The 25,370-nt window shown below is 41.4% G+C and overlaps 2 protein-coding genes across 3 annotated transcripts in view; one reads left to right on the top strand and one right to left on the bottom strand.

Annotated features, from left to right (window-relative positions):
* Positions 1-1,323: 1,323 nt before the first annotated feature.
* Positions 1,324-3,248, bottom strand: LOC128939061 (translation initiation factor IF-2-like). Its single transcript, XM_054279819.1, has 2 exons — positions 2,914-3,248; positions 1,324-2,830 (listed from the first exon to the last, which is right to left on the bottom strand). Exons 1-2 carry the CDS (start codon positions 3,246-3,248, stop codon positions 1,324-1,326), a joined length of 1,842 nt encoding a protein of 613 aa, XP_054135794.1.
* The window catches only part of LARGE1 (LARGE xylosyl- and glucuronyltransferase 1), a 286,266-nt gene continuing 262,930 nt past the window's right edge, over positions 2,035-25,370 (top strand). Inside the window, exons 1-2 of one of the 2 annotated variants that reach the window (XM_054279879.1) lie at positions 2,035-2,697; positions 4,589-4,675. The gene's annotated coding sequence lies outside the window, so the exon portion shown is untranslated. The remainder of the gene's footprint in view (positions 2,698-4,588; positions 4,676-25,370) is intronic. The other variant, XM_054279896.1, reaches the window with a different exon arrangement.

The following is a 25,370-nucleotide window of genomic DNA, read 5'->3' on the forward strand; positions in this document are numbered from 1 at the left end:
TCCCTGTTCTAAACAGAAGATAAGAACATTAAGAACCTCCAGAAATTGTTCAATATTATGTAGGATCCGACTCTGGCAAGTTAGTAGTTTTGAAAACATAGCATGAGGCTGGAAACTATGGAACTGCTGAAAATTATAGTAACAGAGAGGGGACAGCCTGATTTCTTAATAATGAAGCTGTATACACAGCCCTGCTTTGTCCTCCCTACAGCCCCAGAAATTCATTCATTGTGACTGTCACCAAAGCAGTTGCAATCCTTCCACAACATTATTACTTTAAGGCTAATCCTTTAGCTTCACATAGGAGAAAGGAGAAAATTAGTCAGTTCAGTACAGCTCATTTCTGGCATTGATTTGCTCATGAAAATAAGCACACAGACACCAATCTGTATGCAACCACAGCTATTCCAGAAAATCCTTCCTAAAAGAACTAAATTATTTTTACAGATAAGCAGAGTTGGGTTTTTCCCCCCTGCAAAATGCTCTCCTAGTTATCACAGTATGTCGAAATTTTCAGTTAGGAAACTAAAACTTTTGTGTTATCAGTGGCATATCCAACATCATGATTTACTTCAGTTCATCTGATATCATGCTTGACTAAAGCATCAGGAAAAGGGTGCTGCTGGTGGTAGAATAATAAGCTTGATGAACCAATACCTTAATCAAGTCTGCCAAATACTATCTTGCTATGAATAACCTGTTCCAGAGTTCACAATACTTTGGTACAGTATACTGCAAACCATAATTTTTGCCCAATAAAGAAACTTCTGCATGAGTTACAGCATTCAAGCAGCTGATGTAATGAGAGAAATTAGCATTCACGGTATCTTTTAGAGAACACTAAACTATTCCCTTATCATTCTAGAAGAAAGCAGTTAAGTCCTGATTACTAACCCAATTACTCATACTTTTGATTATTTACATTTCTACTCAAAGCACATGTATACTTTGCTTCATCTTCCATTCTAAGAATGGATCAATGCCTTTCTAAAATGGGATTGTATGCATATTTGTTCCTTTCTGTTCTCCTTGCATATTCCTGCTGGAATTTCAGGCACACTATACATCCATACACACAGTTTATCATATAGGACTCTGAGAATGCTGATGTATTGCAAAAATCCATTTGACACTGCTAATGAAGTACAATTATGAATTAAAAAAAAAGGCGTTGATGGTCGCTCTGTGCTCACGGGGAAAAAAAAAAAAAGAAATAACAAAAGGTGCGCTTATCACTCGACTCTCAGCAGCTGCCAGCACGAAAGGACACATCGCAGGGACACGCTCCTTACAAGCACACATGTAAGACAGAAGCCGTCATATTTATTCATTCCTGACGCGGTACCGGCGCTCGGAGTTGGGTCTTCCACCGCCGCCGGCGCCCGAGGCGGGGGCCGGGCCGGGCTGCTCCGCGCCCTTCCTGCACTTACCCGCGCCAGGCGGCGCTCGGGACCGGCGGCCAGGCGGCGGCGCGGGCTGGCTGTCACGGCGGCGCGGGGCCGGCGCTGCCCTCGCGGCCCGGGCTGGCTGTGACTGCGGCCGCGGCCCGGGCTGGCTGTCACGGCGGCGGGGCCCCCTCGGCGCTGCCCAGGTGTAGCGGCCCGGGGCGCCCCGCTGCGCGGGTGGGCGCTGCGCGGCGGCGGCCGTCGCTGGTTGGGCGCTCGGCGCCTGTCGCTGGGCGGCGTGAGAGCGGGCTGGCCCCGCCTCGGCCCGCGCCTCCGCCCGCCCAGGCACAGACATGACACAGACACACGGGCGCTGCAGCCGCCGCTGAGCCAGCCCGGGGCAGCGCGGCGGTGGGCGTGCGGCTCCCGGCACCCGCCGAGCGGCAGCGGCGGCCGCTCCCGGCTCCGCCTCGGCCCGCCGGGCGGGCAGCCGCGGCCCCGGCACTCGCAGGGGGCAGCCTGGCCCCGGGCGCCGGAGGGAGCCGGCGGGGGAAGGCTGACAGCGGGGAAGGGGCGGGAGGCGAGGAAGGAAGGAAGGGGAAGGGGGCAGCCTGGCACTCAGACTCGGGGGCGGTCTCCAGGCACGGGCACGGAGCGAACCCGGTCGGAGCGCGGCACCCAGCGGTCGCTGACTCCGGGCCGGCAGCAATAGCAGCGACCGCGGCGGTTCCGGAGGGAGCCTCTCCGTGCTCGGCTCCGCCGTGCCGGTGACCTTCCCGGAGCTGATCGCCAGGCCGGGGCAGGGCCTCCTCTCCCCGCGGAGAGTGTGCACCAGGCCCCGGGGAGCGGGCAGGAGGCTGGGCCGGAATCCCCCGTTGCCCCCGGGTCCTCCTGGCCGCCGGCGGGGCCTGTGCGCCGCGCGGTTCGCCGCCGGGGAGAGGGCGGGGGAAGGCGAGCGGGACGGACGGACGGACGCGGCCGGGCTGCACCTCGGGACAGCGCGGGGCGGGCAGGCCCCGGAGAGAGCTGAGCTGGGCGGCGGAGGAGGCGGCCACCTCGGCAGCGCATCCCGGGAAGAGTCGGGACTTCGCCACCGCCCTCCTCCTCCTCCCACCGCTAGCGGCTCCTCGTCCCGCGGAGAGTGGAGCTGCCTCTGCCGCCCCAGCTGGGAGCCGCTGGCTGACACCTCCGGAGCGCCGGGCTGCGGGGACGGAGCCGGAGCTACCCGCCTGGAGCGCAGGAGGGGGAAAGAGCGCTTGCTTGCTCGGAGCGGCTGGCGCTGAGCGCCCGGCCCGGGAGCCACCCGGGGAAGGTAAGCACCTTCTCGTCGAGTCTCTGCTGCTTTTGGAGGCGAGGGGCGGGGGAGGGCAAGAAACAATCGGTGAGTGTCTCCCTTCCAGCAGCCCGGGGAGGGGGCACCCGAGTCCGGAGGGCCGGGCTGGCAGCTTTATGTGCTGGATTTTAATCCCCGTCAGATCCGGAATTGAAGAGATGCTCAGGCGGAGGCGCGCGTGTCGCTTCCCGGCACAAAGGGGCACGTCCCCCCTGGCGAGGGAGGTTTCTCCGCTCCGCTCGCTGGCCCGGCGCCGCACGCCCTCTGCTCCGGCCGGGCTGCGCTCCGGCTCCAGCCCCGCTCCGGCTCCAGCCCCGCCGAGTGGCCGCTGCTCCGCGGCCGGGGGAGCCGGGGCTCCAGCCCCGCCGAGTGGCCGCTGCTCCGCGGCCGGGAGAGCCGGGGCTGGCGGCCGCGCCTCGGACGGAGGGAGTCGAGCCGCGGGGCGTGAGCGCTCTGCCCGCCCGAACGGGAGCCGGGGGCAGAGCCGGAGTTGGGCCGGGACGCTGAGTCGAGCAGGGTGATTTGCCCATCACCCGCCAGCCTCCCCTGCAAGCCTCCAGCCCGGGAAGTGCTCCTTTGGGAAAGCTTCTGCTATTACCTCCTATCCAAGAAGTGTGTCATTTAGATCATTAATCCCTGCGCACCGGGGGATGGGGGAAAATAGCAACTTGCGGCCCTGTGGAGGTGACGTGAAGTTTGACAATGCCTTATGTAACACTTTTTGGAGAGATTCCTAGTTTTTCTCCTGTGCCCAGTTTTAGCAAGCAAATGGTTTTTCTTCTTTGTAGAACATCAGACAAGCGATTTTTGTGTTTTCACCTGAGTACGGTGTCTCCTGCTTTGTTGAGCTTAGAACAGGGCTAGTGGTACACAGTATATAAAGACTACTTTTTCCCTACATGCATTTTTAAATGAAAATTAGCCAGTGGAGGCATTTGAATAGTTGTTAGACGGTCTTACCTTTTTCTGTATGTATTTCACATAGCACTCTTAAAAGTACGACAGGAAACATTTTTACAGCATTGATTGTCATGCATGTATTCTGGAATGTATGGATGCCACGTTGGAAATGGCAATAAATCACATGTCTTTTGAATATTCTTAGCTTTTTTTTTTGGACAGTATCAGTGCTGGAAAGACTGGAAAGACTAGAAAGCACAAGGCTAAACAAATGCTATGTTAAAATCAGACCTGGCAATTGCCAACAGGTTAGCATATTTTATTTAATGCTATCTGCTGGATACAGATTTAATTTTTTGTGTACAAAATATTTTAAAGTTGTTCAGAAGTAGAAGTAGAGGGAAATTTGATGAATGGGTTAAAATGTTGCCATAACCCTTACAGAAGTAAGGGGTTATGTCTTCTACCAGGGAAAAACCCCAAACCAAAAATAGAAAGCTGGCCTCACACACGAAAAGACAGAGTAGTGATTTGCCACATCTCTTCAGACTCCCACTGAGTCGCTAGGGGGACTGGCTTGGATGGGCTTCTTCTCCTCATTCAGTGGTGAAAATGCATAGACTGTTGTGATGATACCTATGAAATGTTCTTTTCTCTAGCCTTGTGGAGCTCCATCACAATACTCTAAGCTTAGAGGAGAAATCATATATAGAAACTTAGGTGATGAGTTAAGGGCAGGGGTCTTCTAACAAAGTCGTTTTGCTCCCTGCTGCAAAGGAGATAGACAATCAGAGGTTAGTTTACTTACAGGAATAGGACAAGTGAACAAAAAAACCTTACATTGAATGTCTTCACTGTGTTTCAGTATTTTAAAATGGAAAAAAGTGGAAGAGGTATCCCTGTGCTTCTTGAAAACTGGCAGTTGCTGGTAGGTATTCTGACTTTGAAATTTGAAATTCTTATCACTTAGGTGTCCTGTGACGGCCCTTGATCAGAAAGGCTGCAAGTCATGTAAGAGCCGCAGTAGCTGCAGAGTCTCTGATGGATAATTGGATTGGTAGGTTGGTTTTGGTTTTTTTTGTCTTTTAATTGCCTGCAGTAGTAGCTGGTGCCTGTTTTCCATCCTGTTGATGTTTAATTCTCATGATTTTTGGGTTATGTTGTGTGTGGCATCTTTTGTGTTTGAAGTATGTACCCTCTTCTCAGTTGCTGGTAGGTGAAGCATAGCTTGGAGGTATTTCACTGGCAGTATGGAGCAAGATACTTTTTTTTTAAATGTCTGAAATATACATGACAACTTATTTTCTTTGTTGTTTGGATGACGTGAGAAGATTGTAAGTTTTCTCAGGTCTGAAGAGATGTGCACTGGTTTTCTATAAAGGAGCACTGAAAATAGTATTACTTATATCTTGAGTTCTCTGTGCCAGCTACTCAGCCTGCAGAAATTCTGGAGTACAGTCCTCAGAAAGCTAAAGTGCAGAGCTGGAATGAATGACTGCATGCCTGTTGGAAACATTAAGATCTGTCAGAGGCTTGATCTGAAATTTCAGTGCATAGGACTTTAATATTAGTAAAAGTAGTATTGCTTCTGAATTAATTATTTTAGAAAACTGTAAAATTAGGCATCTCCCAAGTGCACTTAACTCACTGAACTGAAGTGTTCTTAAAAACAATGATTTTGAACTCATGAGACTACTTTCTGCTCAAATGTGTGGCTTTTGTTTTTACCTGGGATAAACAATCAGTTGTTAATAGACCCTTACTGGAATAGTCTCCTCTTTTATCCTTTGATTATTTTAAAGTTTTTATGTGGCCTTATAAGAGCAATCTTAAAAAACAAACACAGACACAAAACCAACAAAAAACAAGCTTTTTTTTTTGCCTGATGTTTATAAAGGCTTATAATTGGTAAAACTCATAATCTGACTACAGAGTCTTTGCACTGTATGCTAAACTGTCCCTATATGCAAACTCATATTGATATTGATGGAAGTGTTTATCTAGATCCTGAACAGCAATTAATTTTTTTAAAAATGTGTGTCTATCCTTTTTCCCTGTCTTGTATGAAAGCCTATGTTAATGAGCTCTTGTCAGCTTTGAAGACTTTTCATCATCTTTATTAGAATAAATCAACAAAATGTCTGTTTTAAGGATACGAGATTTCTGGTGTATCTTCTCCTGTAATGTGTCTGTGCTGATAATGTTAAGATTCATCTCAGAAGAGAATATAATGGTCAGTACAAATTTGCAGTTGGTTATTCTTCATGAGTGTGTCTCCATTCTCTTCAGAGTTGGCTCTGTTGGTTATTTGCCTAATGCTGTGACTAAAGAACTTTCTCAAAAGTAGTTTTGTGTGAGGAAATGTACACAATGTGCATTGCACATGTCCATTGCAAGGAAATGTACACACGTGTCCCTCGCACTGTTTTTGCTCTGTTGTCTGGGTTTGGCTCATCTTCCTTTTGGTAGTGAATGCTAACTTTAGAAAACAACCATTGTTGATTAATGCTGGCCTTAAAAACAGTCATTGTTCATTATGCCACACTTGGCATAATTTAAGAGCTGGAGAGTCAGAACTACCTCAAGGAAGATATTTTTACTTTTTTTTAATTTCCTTTCATTGAATCACTAATTTTTGTCTTCCTTGTGGTACACCCACTTGAAGATAAAGGTTAAGAAATGGGGGTTGTGCCTTGTAGGGATGCATTACTCTATTGGTGTTGCTTGATTCAGTATTTGAAGGTCTTGTATTTGTCAGAGCTTGTTCAGTGCATGGCTATAGAAAGGGAGCAGCAGATAAGAAATTCTATTTTATTTGGAAGTTGGTAGCTCAGAAATCAAGGAGAAAATTGCTAGAAAGGATTATCCTGGCCTTGGCACTGACTTTGAAGAAATTTGCCAAGTCTGGAATCCTTGTTTAAGTGCCATCTGTGTCAGAATTAGAAGCAAACTGTGCAAAATAGTTCCATTACTCATACTAATTTGCAGATCTGACCAGGTCTGATAATGTTTATAGTAGTATCCACATCACCTTCTTTCTCAGCTTTCGCTAATATTTCCACAACACGGGGTTAACTGGGTAGAAGCTACACTTAAAATTATTGAAAAGAGCCCCAGCAATGTCCAGCCTGTACTGTAGCAAAAAGTCAGATCTGATCATGTAACCCTAGTGGTGGAAGAAGTTGGAAATCTCAGCTGGTGCAGGCAGAGTGCAGCCTTCATTCCTAATCCCCATGTAAGATAGGTATGCCTGAGAATAATAAAAAGAAATAGATTCTTTTTTAAGGCTGGAGTTCCCTGTCCTCGTGGCTCTGGTTGCTTGACTAGTGAATGCTAGAAGAGAGGTGCCATCACCACTCTACTCTTCTCCCATGCATTTTTGTGTATTGATAAGTCATTTCTGTTACTCCATGTCTATACCAATTTTTAATCCTCAGGGAATAGTTGCACATGATGACCAAGACTATATGTGCTGGCTGACAGGCAGCTTGTCAAGGGTCAGATCAAGGAAGAGTGGCTTGATTTTCTGTTTTCCCAGAAATCTGTGAAAATTAGAGAAATCATAGCAATTTCTCATCTGCTGTTGTTTGACCAAACTGCCACTAGCAGTGGTAACACCAGAACCAGAGCTTTCTTAAATAAGGACACCACCCATGTCAGTGTTAACCTGCTTTCACTCAGCTGTGCTGAGAGTTACATGTGTTAAGAAAACATGTGTTAAGGAAAAAAAAAAAAAATAGCAATCCTCTGCTTCCTTCACAAGAAATGTTCTGCTGCTTAAAACTTCCAGGGAAGGTTAGTTGTTGACATGCATCTCTCAATAGCTCCTCTACAGTTTATCCCAGAATGAAATATTGGGATATTTCAGAGTAGCAACATTTCATTTCTACCATTAGCTTTTAGATTTTATTTACTGATAGGCACTTGGCAGCTAAGACTTAAGACTTGGAGAAAACTAGAAATTGTTACTGAGGAATCTTCATTTAAATACAAAGAATGAAGGATTTTGTTTTAGCAGGAGACAAGAGAAAGGGGAGAGAAATGATGGGAAGGAGTTGTAGAGTTTTATTTATTAACTGAAATATGAAACTGCTTACAATTTATAGATGGATTTTGGAATGAATTTAAGTTGTTAGCTTGGAGAACTGAGTATTTCTTATTGTGGAATGTCAAGTGTCACTGAATGGTGGAGTGGGGTGAGCAAGAAGAATTGAGAACTAGTCAAGTGAGGTGATGTTTTCAGTTGATACTTAGATTTCTCAATCCATCTTCTTCTGGTGAGGTTTCATTGTCTCCCTCTTTCTGATTTCCCTGCTGTGCCCCTGAACCCCTCAGTACGAAATTCTCTTGGTGATTGTTTTCCCTTCTGTCTTCAGTTAGTGCTGCTTCTAATCAGTATTGCAAATGGAATTTTATGTTTAAAAATTAGTGGACTTCACTGTATGAATCTGCTTAATTCAATATTTTTCATGCCAAAGGTTCTAGAAAGGTGTATGCCATTGGATAGAAATAAGAAATAAAACCCTATAATTTTAGCATTATTAAATACCCAAATGTATGATGTTGTTCTTAATAATATTAGCTTTCATTGTTTTGTTAGCAGAAGGGATGCATGAGGCTTCCTGGTATTTTTATATAAAATGAACTGACATTCACCTTGAGGCTCTTCAAGCAGTAGCTAAATTCTGTATTTCTGTAGTCTCATCGTTTTTCAGTCCTAAGACAGGTTCTAGAATGTGACTCAGATTTAAACCTGTAGGTTGTCATTCATGTAAGACAAATTTTCAAAGATAAAATATTGACTGGCATGCTTGGGAATTCTGAAATGAGATAAAGATGGTTCCTACTGCTTTGAAAAGGTGAAATTGTCTGTGTTTTTGGATTCTTCCATATTGAGCATACTGTACAATTAGATGCTTTTTTATCAAAGTAGAGAATTGGAGCATTGAAGTAGGTGAGGTCCCTGTAAAGGTGGACATGTTTTTGTTGCTGTTATTGGAAAGTTATAACTTACATTCTTGATCTTGATATTCTAGAACTCTTTAATAGCAACTGCATTATGAGAAATCTGTTCCTCTTCTGAGGAACTATTCCAAGTAGTAGAAATCGGTAGGTGATGATGTTGTGAACCATTTTTAGTACTAGAAGAGCTGCATGTTGGCCTTAACTTCCACAAAGCAAAAATGATCAGTTTAAGAAATGGTAGAAACTTTTAGTTGGTGATGTCTTCCTCCTTGAGATTTGTGTTGTCAAGATGGAGGTGCTACAAATGAAGAAAGAAGGGGAAAAAATCAGTGCTGATAGTGAGTGTATTGGACTATGGGATGTGCTAGTGGCTAAGCCAAACCATTTGGTGATGAGCAGGAACTTTGAGAAAGAAGAAATGTGTATGGGAATAAATTCTCATTGTTCCATAGTTGCTCTCAGACCTCAGATGTGAAGAAGGGAGTATAGCCACAGTAGCTTAAATTCCTACCTTTCCTTCCAAACATTACAGTCTGCCTGCCTTTTCCCTTGTTCCCACTATAATGCTACTGCAGCTTAAAGGCTGCTAGATTAAAATAGTAGCTTCTAGCAAATTCTGAGGTCATTCAGTCTTTCACTGTTCAGGTTAGCCATGTAATCCTTCATTGCTGGAACACTTCCTTTCCACCTGAAGTCCTTGCTTTGGGAATGATTCCTGCACAGCCAAAATCAGGATGCTTTCCAGCTAGTTTGGAGAGTGGAGAACCCTGCATACTAATGTCTTGCAATATGGTTGTCAGTTTTGGGATTTACATTTCTACTGTTGCTATCCGGAGTCTTGCCCCTTGCTTTTGTGTGCTGTGCTGGGGAAGTTTGACTTAAAATCTCAACTTAGTCATACTGCCAGTTTCCACTACTCTCAGCCTGGCACCTGAGGTATATCCAACTGCATCATATACTAAAAGCATCTGAGGTGCTTTTTAGTAAGCTTAGATCTTGATTTGTATTACTGTTGCAATGTGAATTAACTGTGCACAGTTGGTGAATGGGTTGAGAAGAAATATGTTCCTAACATTTATTCTTTATTAAGATGAGCAAAAATAGTAATATTGTGCCACTAGTATGTAAGGAACGGAAACTGACGACAGTATTTTTCATATGCAGAAGAACTTTGCCAATTTCCTAGTCTTAGACGTGTTGTGGAAATAAATCAGTAGGCTCCTGAATGCTTTACAGAGCTGCTTAGAGTGAGGAAAATGACAGTATAGAAAGATAAACCCATTTGGTGACAACAAACTGATGCACTGTGGATGAAATGATTTGAGCAAAGTTGTCTAAGTGGTTAATCAAAAAAACAAAGAGCAGAACCCTGGTTTCCTGAAAGAGTCACTGTCCTGTGCCTTAAATATGTGGACTATGTGAATAGTTCTTGTCTTTGGCAAGAACTACTGCTTAATATAGTTGTGCCTTAGATGATGAAACCAAGTCCCTAATGATACTTGGCATTGTTGTGTAAATATTCAGAATTTATGTTCCTCTTAAAACAAACAAGTGAAAGTTGATTGACAAATGGAAAACAGACAAAATAAATGGATCAAAGTGGAATTTACAAATACTTTTTTTGTTGATATAGAGGCAGTGCTGTGACCAGGGGAAGAGAGTGTGTTTTACGTCTCGAAGATGGAAAAGAAGGAAATAGGAAAATGCTTAAAGGTGTAAATTAATATATGTCTTGGTATTTAAAAGTTGTAGGTTATTGTTCTTTAAATATATGAAGTTTGTTTATGGTCAGGTGGTGCTAACAACCTAGAGAGTGTAACTGGAAAAGGCCACTGCCATTTAGAAGAAAAGCTGCCATAAATGAACAGTAAGGAAGCCAGAATTTCCACTGGATTATTAACATATGTTAACTGGACTAAAAATACGGCAGCTTTATTGATTGCATCATTTTATATCCTCTTTGACCCATGCTGAGCAGGGGCAGACACAGCATTTGTCTGAACAGAAAGCTAGTGCCGTGTTGCTGGGCACGTTTGTTAAGGGGGCAAGGGTGGGGAGAATGAGAGAAACAGCATTGAGGTAAATCCATGTTTGACAGGTGTCTGAAGGTGATAAAATTTGATAGAGAACAATTTTTTCAAACATCCTAAAGCTCTTCAAATTTTTCATGGTGAGTTTCTTCCCTTTCTGTTCTCAGTTATAAAAATGCTGTATTATGCATCAGTAGTAAAGATTTCCGGATCTGAGGTTAGTATCAAGATTTTTTTAATAATTAATTTTACAACATATTTTATTCAATGTGTTTTGAGTTTTGTTCCTCAGTTTCATCTGTCCTGCTATTGGACACTGATATATTAAGAAAGGCCCAAGTTTTGTTTCTGTTAAGATATTTTATTTTCCTTTTGTCCTTAACTTCATACTTTAAGTTGCTGTATATGAAAATAATATGGTCTGAGAAAAGATCTATACATTCAAATTGTGAATGCAATACAGAAATTAGTTGTTGATTAATTTTATTAAAATGCCTAGGGGCTCTGGTTGAGAGAGGGCTCATTGCATGCTGCGTGAAGCACAAGTACACTGAGTGTACCTGAAGGATACTCTATGATCAGGAAGGCTGGTCTAAACCAGCAGCAAAACACTGGTTTGTGGCTGGAAGTTTTCTGTAACAGAAGTGCTTTGAAAGAGTCAGGTAATGGTTGAGGTTGGAAGGGGCTGCTGGAGACCGTCTGGCCCATCACCCTTGCTTAAGCAGGGCCACCTAGAGCCAGTTGCCTAGGATGAAATCCAGATACTCTTGAGTATTTTCAAGGATCGAGACTCCACAGTCTCTCTGGGAAACCTGTGCCAGGGCTCACCCTCACAGTAAAAAAAGTGTTTCCTTATGTTGAGAGGGACTCCTGTGTTTCAGTTTGTGCGTGTTTCTTCTTTTGCTGTCACTGAACAGGATCACTGAGATCTGGCTCTACTCTCCATTCAGATACTTATTCTTGACATGCCTCACTAGTTTTAGCTCCAGGTGGGCTTTCCTGACTGCATTTCTGCATGCTTAGACAGTGTCTCTGTACTCCTTTCAGTCTGCCTCTTCCTGCTTCCTCATTTTGTATGCTTTCTTTTTGTGTTTGAGTTTTGCCAGGATCTCCTTTTTCATCTCTATAGGCCTCCTGCCATTTTTGTGTGACTCTCTGCTCTTTGGGATGAGTGTTTCTTGAGTTTGGATCCTTGGGTATCAAGCAGCTTTCTCTGATCCGTCTTTCCTTCCAGGGCCCTGTTCCGTGGGCTATTTTCAAGCAGGTCCCCAGAGAGACCAAAGTCTGCTCTCCTGAATGCCAGGACTGTGATCTTGGTTTTTTGCCCTTCTCCCTCCTATTGGTGTTGTGAATGCCACCAGGGTCACTGCAGCTTAAGGCTGCCTGTGACCTTCATGTCTCCGAGGAGCCCTTCCTTCTTAGTAAGTAAGAGGTCCAGCACAGAGTGTCTTGTTGTTGGCTTCTCTATCATCACTTAGGTCAGGAATCTATCAGTGCTCTCCAGGAATGCTCTAGATGCTTGCTTATCCCTGGATAAGCATCTAGTGTTGTCCTTCCTGCAGATACCAGAGTGGTTGAAGTCCTCCTCCATGAGGATGGGGCCTGTGATTGTGAGGTTGCTGCTCCCTGTCTGTAGAGGGCCTTATCCACTTGATTTCCTGGCCAGGTGCCCTGTAGCAGATGCTCTCTCACTACAGTGTTACCCATACTGGTCTGCTCTCTAATCCGTGCCTGTAAGCTCTCACTTAGCTCATCATCCGTGCCCAGACTAAGCTCCACGCATTCTGATGCCTCTCTCATGAGAGGTGTCTCCACCTCCAGGTCCTTCTGACACGCCCTTCCCCAAAAGCTTGTATCCTTCCTTTGCAGCACTCTACTCATGCAAGCTATTGCAGTGTGTCTCCATTCATCCCAGCAAAATTGTAACCATGAAACTGCATATAAATCTTGAATTCCTTGTGTTTACAATATTGATGTTTATTCATGCAAAAAATAAATTCCACAATGGAGGGAAGCAATTCAACTGAAAGCACTGTTTTTGCCAGTATAACTGTGACTAGTGTGGCAGCTTCTGCTAGCCAAGTGACATCAATCAGCAGTCACTCTTCCCACCATCAACCAACATAGCTGGAGTGACAGAAATTCCTAACACAAGAAAGCATTCCTGCCCAAAAGTGCTTAGAAAATACAGCGGAGTATGCTGAACGGTTTGAAAACTGGTAGTTTGTACTTTCCCCTTTTTCAAATTTCTTAGACTGTACTTTTAATTTCAGTAATTGTTGTTTGAGTAATGCATGCTTATTTATTGGTGGCTTAGTTTGTTAAAATGCCTTTGGAAAAAATACAGTTTGTATTCCTGTATTGAGATCTACTGAAAGCAGCAACATGGGATGATTCTGAAAAAAATCACTTTAGTTCTAGGACGCAACTGATTTTTCTCTGTTAGACTGCATTTTTTTACACTGATACGGTATTTTAAGTATATTTTTATATTCAGTTTGAAAGTGCTAAAATAAAATACTAGAGTGGTATTTAATACCATTTTTGTATTTTCTAAACAAAAAACCTTTAACAGGATTGAGACAGATCCCACTGCACCTGCCATGTGATGGTAATTTATGAAGATGAAATGCATCTAACATGGCAGGAACTGAGTCATTCATCACAGATAGAAAGAAATGTAAGTCTCCTTGTACTTTTTGTGTCTTTTCTTTACCATGCATCTCTGAGTTTGTGATACAATTGTACTGATCACCACAAACTTGTTCCATTTGGTCTGTTTTGAGTCAGGTACTGAGATATTTTTTTAGGACTTGGTGTCTTTGAATAATCAGAACAAAGTGGTATTTGTGGAGGAGTTTTAGTGGATTGAGCGCTGATTTTGCAGCAGGTCAGAGATAAAAATATTAAGACAGAAGCATTTTCAGGATCTGTTTGTAATATTAATTTCCATCTTTCTAGTGAGAAATGGCTCTAACTGTTCTAATTTTCTCAGATCCATTTTCAAATCCTCATTACTTCTACCCAAGGCGATTGCTACATGATAGCCTAGGATGTTTCCAGTTAGATAGTCCTGTCAAATGCTAACCTGGAGCCAATTTCCATGCTTTTTCTGCTGACTGGACCTTTCATCTGAGTTGGCTGAGGTAACCCAGTGCAAATTCCCACTAGTAATCAAGCCTGCTGAACTGGGCTGAACAGTGGGAGGACGTGAAACCTGTGCCTCTTGCTCTTAGCTAGCTTCTGTTCCTTTATCAATATCAAGTTCGAGCTCTGAATTGTTCAAAGCCCTTCTCAACACCTGTGTGGGAATGTTTCTGCCAGATTCACAGGGCTTCAGGCTGTGCCCTTAATGAGGTGGACATTAAATACTGAAGTGAAAAACTTGGCCATTCTTGCCTTACTTTTTCTATGGTCTGTCTCCCTCACATCAGTGCTGCTGATGGTGGAGTGAGGTACTAACCAATGCAGATGAGGACCTGTCTGAGTCCTGGTGTCTGGGATTAACTGGCTGTCCATCAACTCCCAATGTTTTCTGTGAGGGAATACTGGCATGCATGCAGTGATGCTTTGGGATTGCATGGAGTTCTCTGAAGGGATCCCAACAGTGATCTACATTAGTAGTGTGTGACACCCCAAATTAATACGAATGTAGCAGATGATGCTTTGTGATGAATCTTTTTGCATAAGTCTTTCCTATTAGAGGCTAAAGAGCTACACAGTATCCTATAAAAAGAGAATGGAATTCAGAGTGTGCACTGAGCAAACTTTAACAAATGACGTCTTTGTATCTATCATCTTGACTCTACTGGGCAGGTGTACCTTTGGAAAGGCAGTAATGGGAACTGCAGAGGAAAAACACGGTTCTTAATAAGATTGTAAAAGCTTTTTTCATGGTGGTGTAGAATAAAAAAAGGTGTTGCAGGTTTAATTTGAGAAAAGCAACAGGAATTTCAGTGGAAGAAGTATTCAAATTGAAATTAAGCCAGGTCTGCCAGAATCTCTCAATATTCAGTAAAATAGTACATCTTTGTTGTAGTTGTTCTAGTAGTGCAGAACGTGTTTCAATGCATCACTATGATGGAAATGAAATCACAGTTTACAAAATTAACATATCAGCCATCCATCCATTTTGCTACCAACTTCTGCATCCTCTGTTCTTGCTGCCTTTGGCTGAAACAATGGTGCTTTTATGTCTTGGCATGTTAATAGTTGCAAAGTGTTTTTGAAAGCTGAAATGCACAAGAAAGGTGCTAAGTATTCTTAGTTTCATTTATAACTAATTTTCCTTCAAGGTGTTCTTGTCATGGCTTATACTTTGTGTGAAAACTGGAGAGGATGCAGTGATTCTAAAAATTTTGGGCTTATGGAGAGCAGAGCTTTTGCTCTAACACTGTGGCTCAGGAGGTTTTTTTTGATGCAGGCAAAGATCTGTATTGTAGGAGCTGCTTTGCTAAGGGCTGGCATAGGAGTGTATCTGAGATTGATTGTTTTATCAGAATGCAGAAAGGACTGTGCTTGATGCATTAAATTAATCTCTTCAAGCTTCGCTGGATGTCCAAGGTGCTGTTTTGCTTAGTAGGGTTTTTTCTTTTCTCTCCCTGCATGTCTGTAGCTAACAGGTAGACTGAAGTTTTGGTTTCGTGTGTATTTATTTCTTTAAAAAACAGAACATTCAAATAAAATAGAGATTTTCTAACCAGACTTGGAACAGTTACTGTAAAATTTGTTGCCATTGTGAAACTACATATGAGAGGAAGAAATTCTACAGAAATTGAATTAGAATGCTGACATGTCTAACTGCCTGTCCCATGTTTATATATTAAACTGAAAAGTAGTGAATGCTCCGGGTCTTTTAGGAATATCTTCCTTTGAGGTGAAGATAAGTATGGAGTGTTACATAGTCAAAATTCTCATCTGTGAGGTCATTAACTCCAATGAAATTATTTAGAATGAATGGTGATCTGCAGGCAATTTTCAAGTTGTTCTCAATTGGCTAGGAAATGCAGACTCATCTATGTTATTTTTATTTGCATGTGCATCTAAAACATTCAGGAATTGACGAACTGAAATGAATGATTTTAAACAAAGTGTAAAATGATACAGGTCTTATTTCTGTAAATACAGCTTAAAAATTTTTATTAGTTATATTGCAAATCCATTGAGGCTTGCTCTAGCTATGTAGAAATGTAACAGCATGATGTCTGTCAATTTAAATTTTGGAGTAGGACTTGAATACATCGTCTTCAAAAGTTGCAATAACTGTGCTCTTTGAGTATTATCATTACCTCTTAAATGTTGCCTTCAGTAGTTGTCTTTATTCAGGTGTGTCTTGGTTTAGAAATGGTATTCCCCAATGAAGCGTTCTCACTGAAACACTCCAAACCACACACTGCTTGCTCACTTTGCCTTTTCTTGTCCCCATCTGGCGGGCTGGGGAGGACAACTGGAGGCACAAAAGAGGTTGAGATGTGAATGATTTATTGGAAACAGCAATGAACTAGAAATGAACAGTAACAATCCTAATGATGGAGTGTCCAAGGAAGAGGTGAATGTACCCAACTGTTCCCTCTGCCATGCTGTGGTACCCTGGGAAGGACCCTTTGCTCCATCCCCAGAAAATGACCTGAGGTGGTGCAGAGTAACCTCCAGTCCCAGTCATGCCCCTCCTGGCTGTTGCAAAAATTAACCCTGTCCTGGCTGAAACCAGGACAGAGTGCATATTTATTTACCAAAGAAGGTGATGGAATATTTCACAGGACAACTTCAAGGCTTAGATGGTGTAATATTGTATCTCCATGTGTTTTATGGGAAATTTCACATTGTAAGAAGCATATTGCCTCCTGTACAAATGTGAAATTGTGTGGTAAATGAAATCTCTTAATTACTGCTCAGCTTTGCTAAGCATTTTACTTTAGTCAGCAACTGCCTTGCTGAAAAGTACCATAATTTTGAAGCAGGAATTTAGGAGTGAAGATTTCCAACCAATTTCTTTCTTCCTCATTGTTACAAGAATAGTGGCTTAGTAGTCAGGAAGAAGAGCATTCTGGTTTTGTAAATAGTATTCAAGTTTTCCCGTATTAGTAGATTAGAACAGCATGCTTGTATTTCTTCTTCACCTCCTCACTGGCACTCTCACTTCTGATTTTGCTTCTAGTTTTTGTACCCCAACTTTCACTATGCTGCTTCATGTTTTTACTGATCAGGTTTTGATCCACATTTTGGATCACGTGTGTATGTGTCTGTAGGAAAGAGGGCTTGCCTTGAGACCAAGTTTTCACTTTCTTACTGGGGGAAAAAAAAAAAAAAAGAGGTTGATTGTAATATAAGTGTTTAGGATGTTTTTATTTATGTATTCTGAAAAGTATTCTTAAAAATTGAGAAGTGTATGTGTCTGTAGTGATGTCTGTAATTTTAACGAGATGAGGTGGTATGATGACCTATATAAGGTTTGTAGGCTGCTGGGTGAAATCTTTTAATTGTCTGCTTAGGGTTGCACAGAGCATTGATTTCTCATTGTATCTGGAGTTCCAGGTTAAAATCTGAATTTGTATGCTGTACAATTCCAGCATATTTTCTTAAGTCTTCATTTTGACTCAGACTGTGAGAAGTTTACACACTGTGTGTAATGAATATTCTAAATTTGTCAATGACAGTGGTGGCCTTGTTTGAGAGGTGATTGATTACTCCCTTGCTGCATCCCCAAATGTCTGGTGGCTGCTGATGGCTGTACTTTCCTGTTTAGTCTACAGATATATATTTCCCTGGTTTAGCCACTTGCTTTCCTTACCTTTGGATTTTGTGAGCATCTTTTAAACAAGCATAGTTTCTTCATTAGATGTTTGCACCATGGTGAGCACAAGAGCCGTGGGTCTTTGGTGGTGCCTGGCAACCACAGTCTGTGGTGCTGAGCATGGTGCTCTGTAATTGAAGCATACACAGTTGGACAAGACTGGCAGAGCTCATTAAAAGCACACCACTAAATCAAGTTTACTGAGTGTACCTTTAAATCTTACCCTAGACTCTATCTGAACCTGTGAGAGGGTTTTTTCTGTTTGCCATTCATAACTATAGGGGACTCTAGCCTTCAGATAGCAGTGGTAGTAACAGCTATAATATGGAAACAGAGATGGAGGTACTAAAAGCAAAGAGGGACAATGCAAAAACCAGCCTGTAATCCTCTGGGATAATGGCCTTAAGCCACATATCCCTGTGATTTATGCACTTGCTTTATTTGTTATCTTGGACAGAAAGCTTTGTCACTGAAGAGATTTGATAATAGCCTGTTCACAATGATTGTAGTCTCTTGAATTCATGTAATAAACCAAATAATTTTGGACCACTTATGGGTTTAGTCATCCTTGCTGTATGCATTTCACCTCTGATTTCACTTTCAATAGCTTAGATCAAGCTAGATAAGAACTTTCTGCTCACTTAGCTCTGTTCCATGGTGGTACTACATAGAAATGTCTTCCATTTTGTGCTTTGATGTATTGGAACTTTAGTAAGATACACATGTGCTGTACTTGCAGTATGTGTTATGTGTAGTTGGCATATGTGAATATAGGTTGGTAAAACTTGCAACTTTGTGTATTTTGACTAATATTGCAACCCTTAAAGGCCTATATTAAGATAAGCAATCAAAAGCAGAAAGAAAAAAAAAAGAGAAATTTCTTTACTTTCCAACTTTACTGCAGCTGCAGTTTTAAAGTAGTAAATGATACATTAGTAGAATCTATAGGGGATGGAAATGAGTTTCACATCTTAGACACCCAGCTTATTCCAAGAGATGTACACTCAGCTGAGGAAAATGTATGTGGAAGGAAGGTTACATGCTGGAGCAGGGAATCACGAGATTGTAGTGCTGTTTTTGAGGGGGGAAATCTGTCTGAGAGGAATTTTTCTAGGAAGGAGTTCATTCTGGAAAGAAGTACAAATGACGCTTTTACCTTGCTTTTTCTCTGACTGTGCATCTTCTCACTACATTAAAACATTGCCTTTGTTTTTAATCCATAACCTTGTGATGAAAAAGGTTGTTCTAGTGTTAGTCTTTTATGTCCTCTAAACTGAGTTGGCTTCCCTGCCGTGACTTCAATAATGCTTCATTTCCTAAGTTCAGAGGATTTGATGTGTTTAGGGTGAATTTGTGACTTGCTGTTAGATGGTTAAAAGGAAAATAGCTGTAATGGGTTGGATACAAAGCTGTTTCCCCAGCTTCTCTCCCATCCCACCCACTACCATGCAGAAGCATCTGTCTCTCATCTCCTCTTTGCCTTGTGCTATGTGCAAGTGCATTTTGACAAAGATTTTATGAGCAGAAATCTTTGAAAAACCTGAGACAAACTAGCAGTGGTGAGAAAGGCAAATACTTCTGCCTTACTAGATAGCTGCTTGTGCAATAGAGGGTGATGCTATGGCAAATAAAAATATTTCTGTAGTAAATGTTACTACAGCAAATGAACCTGTCTTCTCCAGCTCTACTGAAATACAGCATCTCTCTGCTTGTAACTGTTACAACTTAAAGAACAATGCAGGAAATTTGGCTGATATCCCTCATATAGCTTAGAAGATGCTTTTCTTTTTATGTCGTTTCATGAATGTGTTCTGTCTTTTGAGCTATCTGAATGCCATGTAAAGGAGGATGTTTTCCAGCTGAAGATTATAACTGTGTTGTGCTTTCTTTTTAAAATGGCATACTTTTTATATTTACAGATGGAAGTAATGACTGAAATATTTTCTGTATCCTGAAGAAAGACTGATGGTGGGCAGACATTCATAGTAATTTTAGGAGTTGTTTTCTATATGTGCAGGATACATGTATTGGTTTATTATTTGGAACATGTGTGTCTGGGTGCTTTCAGCTTGGGAGCATAAAGGTGTGTAAACCCCTACTTTTACTTTTTTATGTGAACTTGCTGCAGTGATTTTAATTGTTACTTGCTGATATGAGGAGGTTTTTTAGATAACACACCTGGAAAGAATGAAATAGTATGTTCTCAAAACACCCCCAAATCTTTTGCAAGTAATGCTACAGAGAATGGCAGCAGTGTCAAACCAAATACTTGTTCCTCACCGTGTGTCTCTTTGCACTGATATGCTAGAAGTTTGTTACTACTCTATTTGTATTAGGAATCAGCTCTTTGCTTGCTTGTACTGTTGCACCTTGAGTTGGAAAGAGGTATTATGTAAATTCAATCACACTTAAAAGCAATCCAGCAAAAGAAAATCAGAGCAATAAAACTCATCCTTTTTTAGCTACCTGAGATATTAATTTTTTGTGAGTACTTTGTCAGCTCCTTGTGGAGGTACTTTCTGCATGGGAATGCCCTATTCACTGTGTTCCAATCACTCACAATGGGCAGTAGGGCTTCTGACCACAGAACTACAGTGGTATCAAAAGTAGTCCAAATAGACTAAAGCCCAAATATTTATGTATCTGGCTAGGAAGTGTCACTTTCAGATTTAAAGGAATTGATTTCAAACTCCCTGTAACTGAATAAAATGCCTCTGCCTTCCTTCACTGACAGGCTTATGAGATTCTTTAGGGTAGAGATGATTTCTGTAAGAGGAAACCTTTTCATCCTACCAAAGCCTGGGGAGAACATTTTGTGGACTTCTCCAAAGTGCTGTAGTAGTTTGGCTTAACTGACTTCATGCTTCTATGGTAAAAAAAAGAAGAAAATTGTATAAGGGTTTGGCCATAGACATGTGATTTGACTCTGATTGTTTGAGGAGAAGAGATAGGTAGCCTTCCTAATTTATTTAGGATTTTTATTCTTTACATATGCACTTACTGTTGTGTTGCTGTAAGATGCTTTTTTGCTTTTATTAATGTATTTTGATACAGGGTTTGTATTAAATTTTATTTCAATTTGATCCAGTTCTGGTTTTCTGCTCCTATAGTTGTAATATTGACACTGATTGTTGTCCAGGATCTATTTCCCTGTATATTGTCCAATTTGAAAACAACAGCATGACAATAAATTGTGTAATGTTTTGTTTTCCCCCTAGGGGTAGTTTCAGAGATTAGCAGGACCATGAAATAGTAAGGGAAAGCATCTGGAAGGTAAGACTTTCCAGATGGATATCCTGTTGAGATATAATAGGGGACATGCTTGGTATTTTTGTTTTGTTTCACTGTTTAGGAGTGTAGGGTGTTCTGCATTTCTTAGTGCTTTCATTTTTCATGTTTTTCTTTTTTCTGGTTTTTTTTTGGGGGGGGTGTGTTTTCCATAATGACATGTTTGCCAATGCCAGAAAAATCAATCTGATTATCTGGCCTGATGATTCAGGCTGTAGAATTCCAACAGCTATTCCCCATTACAAGAATTTTGGAGTCCATAAATAAAGGTTAAGCTAAATCTAATGCTGAGTTTTTCATCTTTTCAGATTTTGAGTCAAAGAAGGTCTCACATTTTAAGGTTTGATCACTGATGGTTTTGTCTTGTGTTATCAGTTGTGTTTCCTCTTTTTTCCCCAAGAATTTCTGTAGGAAGCCAATTGAGCATTATTGGCTAGAAGCACAGACCATTCAGAAAACAGTGCACAAATGCCAAACTGACCTAGAGAAAATACTAAAAGGGCATTAATCTAATAACAAACTATGGAAGCTCAAAAGATTAGAGGGACAGCTGTACCTGTTCTGAGGTTAGTGGTAGCAAATACTGAGCGGCAGAACTGTCATGATTTTTTGAAGAAGCTTAAGAATATGGCAGCACATTTTATTAGTAGCTCTTGGAATAGAATAGGTCAGTTGGAATAAGAAAAGACTTCACATTTCTCAACAAAACAAAAGGTAACTATAGCCAGCAGATATTGGGAGAATGGGAGCTAGCTAAAGTTTCAAATTAACTTCTCTAGCAAGATTAAATGCTGTACGGTACATGAAATTCCTCTTTCCCACCACCCTTCTAAAATTCCTTTTTGCTTTCTGGCTGGCCCAAGACTTAGTATTACCAGTAAAAGAACATTATCATCCCACATGATGACTTAAAATTGAAGAAAAAGCACAGTTAATGTTTCAGTAAGAGTTCTTAAAATCCATTTATTGAGATTTAAATGAACCTGTCCTGTATCTAGAAAGAAGCAAATTCTTTTTCCCTGTAAGGCTTACCCTTTATTCTCTAATCCAAGAATTAGCCTGATATTTTTTTGAAAAAAGTAAAAATCAATAACTGAACTTGGACATTCTGCTCCCTTTATAACCACATAGTCTACTGTTGCTCTCCTTCATTAGAGCATTAAGTTGCAACACAGGTCCTTTTCTGGTTGCAGTAGAAAATCCTTTATAATTTGAGTTTTCATCAAAAAAAACTTCCTTTATAATGTGAGTTTTCTCAGGTGCTTTGTGATAATTGGTCACTTTGTATGGATTTTTAGTATGGTTGCCTGAGTAATCTTTATAAGAGCATGAGAGAAATGAGAGGAGGACAAGAAAAAGGAAGGCTACAAGACTGGCTAAATCCCAAAGCAACTCAGATTCAAATGTTCTGTTATTGGAGTAGGCATCTGACTAGGGCCACTCTCAGCTGATATCTGGGGAAGAGTGTGATCAGCTTTCAGCCATCCCTGAAATTCACTGTGGAAGCAGAGGTCACGGTCAGTATCAGGTTCAGAAGATCAGTACTATTCTCTGTTACCCTCCAGAGGTTTATTAGTAGGCAAAACTTCACTAAGGCACATTTGTGTGGAATTCCCTTCAGCTCCACATCAACTACTTCTTAGCACTGTTAAAAAATTCAGAGTAGATTAAAAACCACACAAGTTCCTCCCTGAGCTTTTCATCAAAAGGTCTGTTATGGAAATCTTTTCCCTTTCTGTCCTGGGAGCGCACACATGACTTTTGGTTGTATTTGTGAGATGTTTTTCCTAGGAATGATAATGGATCTCTAATGGAGAATTTTTTCTTCAAAATTGATCTCCTTCTGCTCTAAACAATTGCACTGTTCATGTTCTAAAAAATTGTGTTTAGTTTCATCTGCATGTGAAAAATACTGAGCTGGTTTATGTTTCGTGTTTAAAACTTCAGAGGGCTGATGAAGAAATAACTTTGTTTCATAGATGGAGGTAACTTCTGGACCAAGCCAGAATTACTCTTTGACATGTATTTTGTACTCATATGTTGTGTGCTTGAGCCATTCCATTTATTACCTCTGTTGCTAGAGATGGTTCACTAACTTACAGAACAAGGATTGCTTTGCATCTTTCCATTAAATTTACAAACACAAACAGGGAGCAGGGTAGATTAGTTACTTCTCCTTAAAAGCTTCACATTAAAAGAAGCTGAGAACCTCAGTGGCTGCAAAAACTGAATTTTTTCTTTTTTTTTTTTTTTTTTTTGTCCTTCTTTTCACCTCATAGAGGCTTAAAAATATTTACTTAGTCCAGACTTGGGAATTCAAGAACAGACTGCTGCATTAGCATGTTTGGCCATGTTTTGCTTTCTTTTGCCAAGAATTGTTTTTGTATCTATTAATTGGAGCTGTCACTGTCCATGCCAAAGTAACAGCAATTTTTACATGCAGAACCAGCATAACAATTGGTAATTAGCCACAAGTTCAGCAGCCCACTCCCTGGTGTATTGGTAAAGGTTCACAACTAAAGTACTGCCTTCATCTCATGGATTCTGTTTGTTTCTAGTTGATATTAGAAGCCAGGGATAGTTCATGACAGTAGTTCCCTTGTGAGTGAGAGCTAGAACCAAGTTAATAAGCACCATAGTTTAAAGAAGGGTGGTCTGTTGGGGTGACACTGGCCTGGACACCAAGTGTGTAAATATTCCTTATGTTCCTACATGGGAACATGTAAAGGATTCTTGTAAAACACAAAAGAAAGGGTATGTTTAGTTAACGTTGCATTTTTCAACTACTGATAATAAAAGTTCCATAAAGTTGATAGCTGTGCTGTCAAATTTCAGGCTGTAAATTTTATGATCCTGCTTGAATGACTAAGGTGTTGTCCTCTTGAATAAACTGTCCTTACTAATTTACACAAAATACCAGGACTACTGCAGGGGAAAAAGCAAGAGTTTGAAGATATATTTTCATGCCCAGTGGAGGACAAAATGAAGTGATATTGTCTTCCTGCTCTTCAGATTATATTGTTTTGAAATCATGGCCAGACTGCGTTTATGATGATTTCAGGCTCTTTAAAACCTGATATCCCTCTATCGAGTCTGGTGTCAGTGCACATCAAGAAAGTGGTAGATAACTGCACCGTTAGACGTGCTTGACCACTGCTGCCATACAAGTAGAGATTTGTAAAAGAAATACTAACATTTTATGAGTTTGATATGAGTGGTAATGTGTGTGTGCAGAAGCGCTATCTGGACCAAGCACAGCAGTTAAAAGCATGGAAACAATGAATTTCCCTGTGTGCTGTTGTCTTGAGATTGGCTTTGGAAGCTCTTGCTGATTTCATCAGAAAATAAAATTCTTTTCCTTTCAGAGATATTTAAGTTTCTTTGTTTTCTTGATCTTTGTAATCAATCCAGCTGTTTGTGAACTCTTGACTATCCATAGTATGCAAGCCAGAAGTCTGGTGGACAGGGCCTTGCTTTGTTGAACATCTTCCTTTTGGACATTTTGTTTGTGTCACTCAAGATGTTTAACTAATCTTTGGACTCTTTATACTTTCAGTCACTGTCATGTGTGGCCATTCTCGAGAGTGACACATCTGTGTAAAGTCCTCAAGAGCCTTTCTAGAATTTTGTGCCTTTATCCTGCGTTGGTTGAGGAAAATATTTTTGTTTGGACTTTTTGGCTCTTGAGTATGTTACTGTACATTTGCAATCCCTTTTTTGGTCTTCTTGTCAGGTGTTCTAAATGTTGTGGTTCCTAGTGGTGTGGAATAAAGGCGAAATCAGTGCTGTCGCCTTCAGATGGCTAGTGCACAGCAGATACACATGAATGTATATTTTATTCCTGCTGGGACATGCCAGGTCCTCTGCTGGGACCTGGAGGCAGCAGCAGAGGTGGGTTTGGGGGACTCTGTGAGACACTCCCTTGCAATTGGGCTGTGAACTGACAGTAGGCAGGAAAACTGCTGTGTTCTGCCAAGCTGGAATAGAGATTTGGAAGAAATTGTTTCCATTTTCTGACCAAATTACAATTAATTATGGTAATTTTGCCTGGAAGTGACTGATGCTGGGATCAATGTGAGGTGGCCATGTTCTCATCTGAGAGAAAAAGCTGTTTCCTTGTAGGCTGGAGGTTGTAGGAAAGGTTTCTGATGGCAAGTGTGTTTGACTTGTATTTCTTTAGAAATTTTACCTTTCCAGAACATGGTACCCATTGCTGTAGAAAGTAAGGGTTTTTTTGCTAAATGTCTTTATACTTTGCAGTAGTTTCAGCATGTTCTTTCTCAAAATTTTTGTAGTTTATTCCTTTGGAAATGCAGACACAGATGATGGAGAAATAAACCTATAGCAATTGTTCTTTCTTTTAGGCCTTGCAAGAAAAGGCCCTGGTTGGGTCATGGGGCTAAAAGCAGCTTCAGGATCTCTACTCCCTCACATTTCATGTAATGTTGCTTACCCACCTGCATGTTGAAGGAGAAAGTGTGTGCTCCTCAGCTTGTTTCTCTCCAGATTTCCACACAGGGGACACTACTTCAGAGATAATCTGGGTCAATGTTATGGACACCTGAGATCCCAAGTTTGTGGCTGACAGTCTGTGCCAGAAATGTCCTCTACTGCTAAAAACTGCTGCTGAAAAAACAGACCAATGTCAAACTATGTCAGAGGAAAAATCAGTTAAA

The sequence above is a fragment of the Melozone crissalis genome, unplaced genomic scaffold (assembly GCF_028551555.1).
Source record: "Melozone crissalis strain CALT ecotype California unplaced genomic scaffold, PUWL_Pcris_2 ptg000004l_1, whole genome shotgun sequence".
Taxonomy (NCBI): domain Eukaryota; kingdom Metazoa; phylum Chordata; class Aves; order Passeriformes; family Passerellidae; genus Melozone; species Melozone crissalis.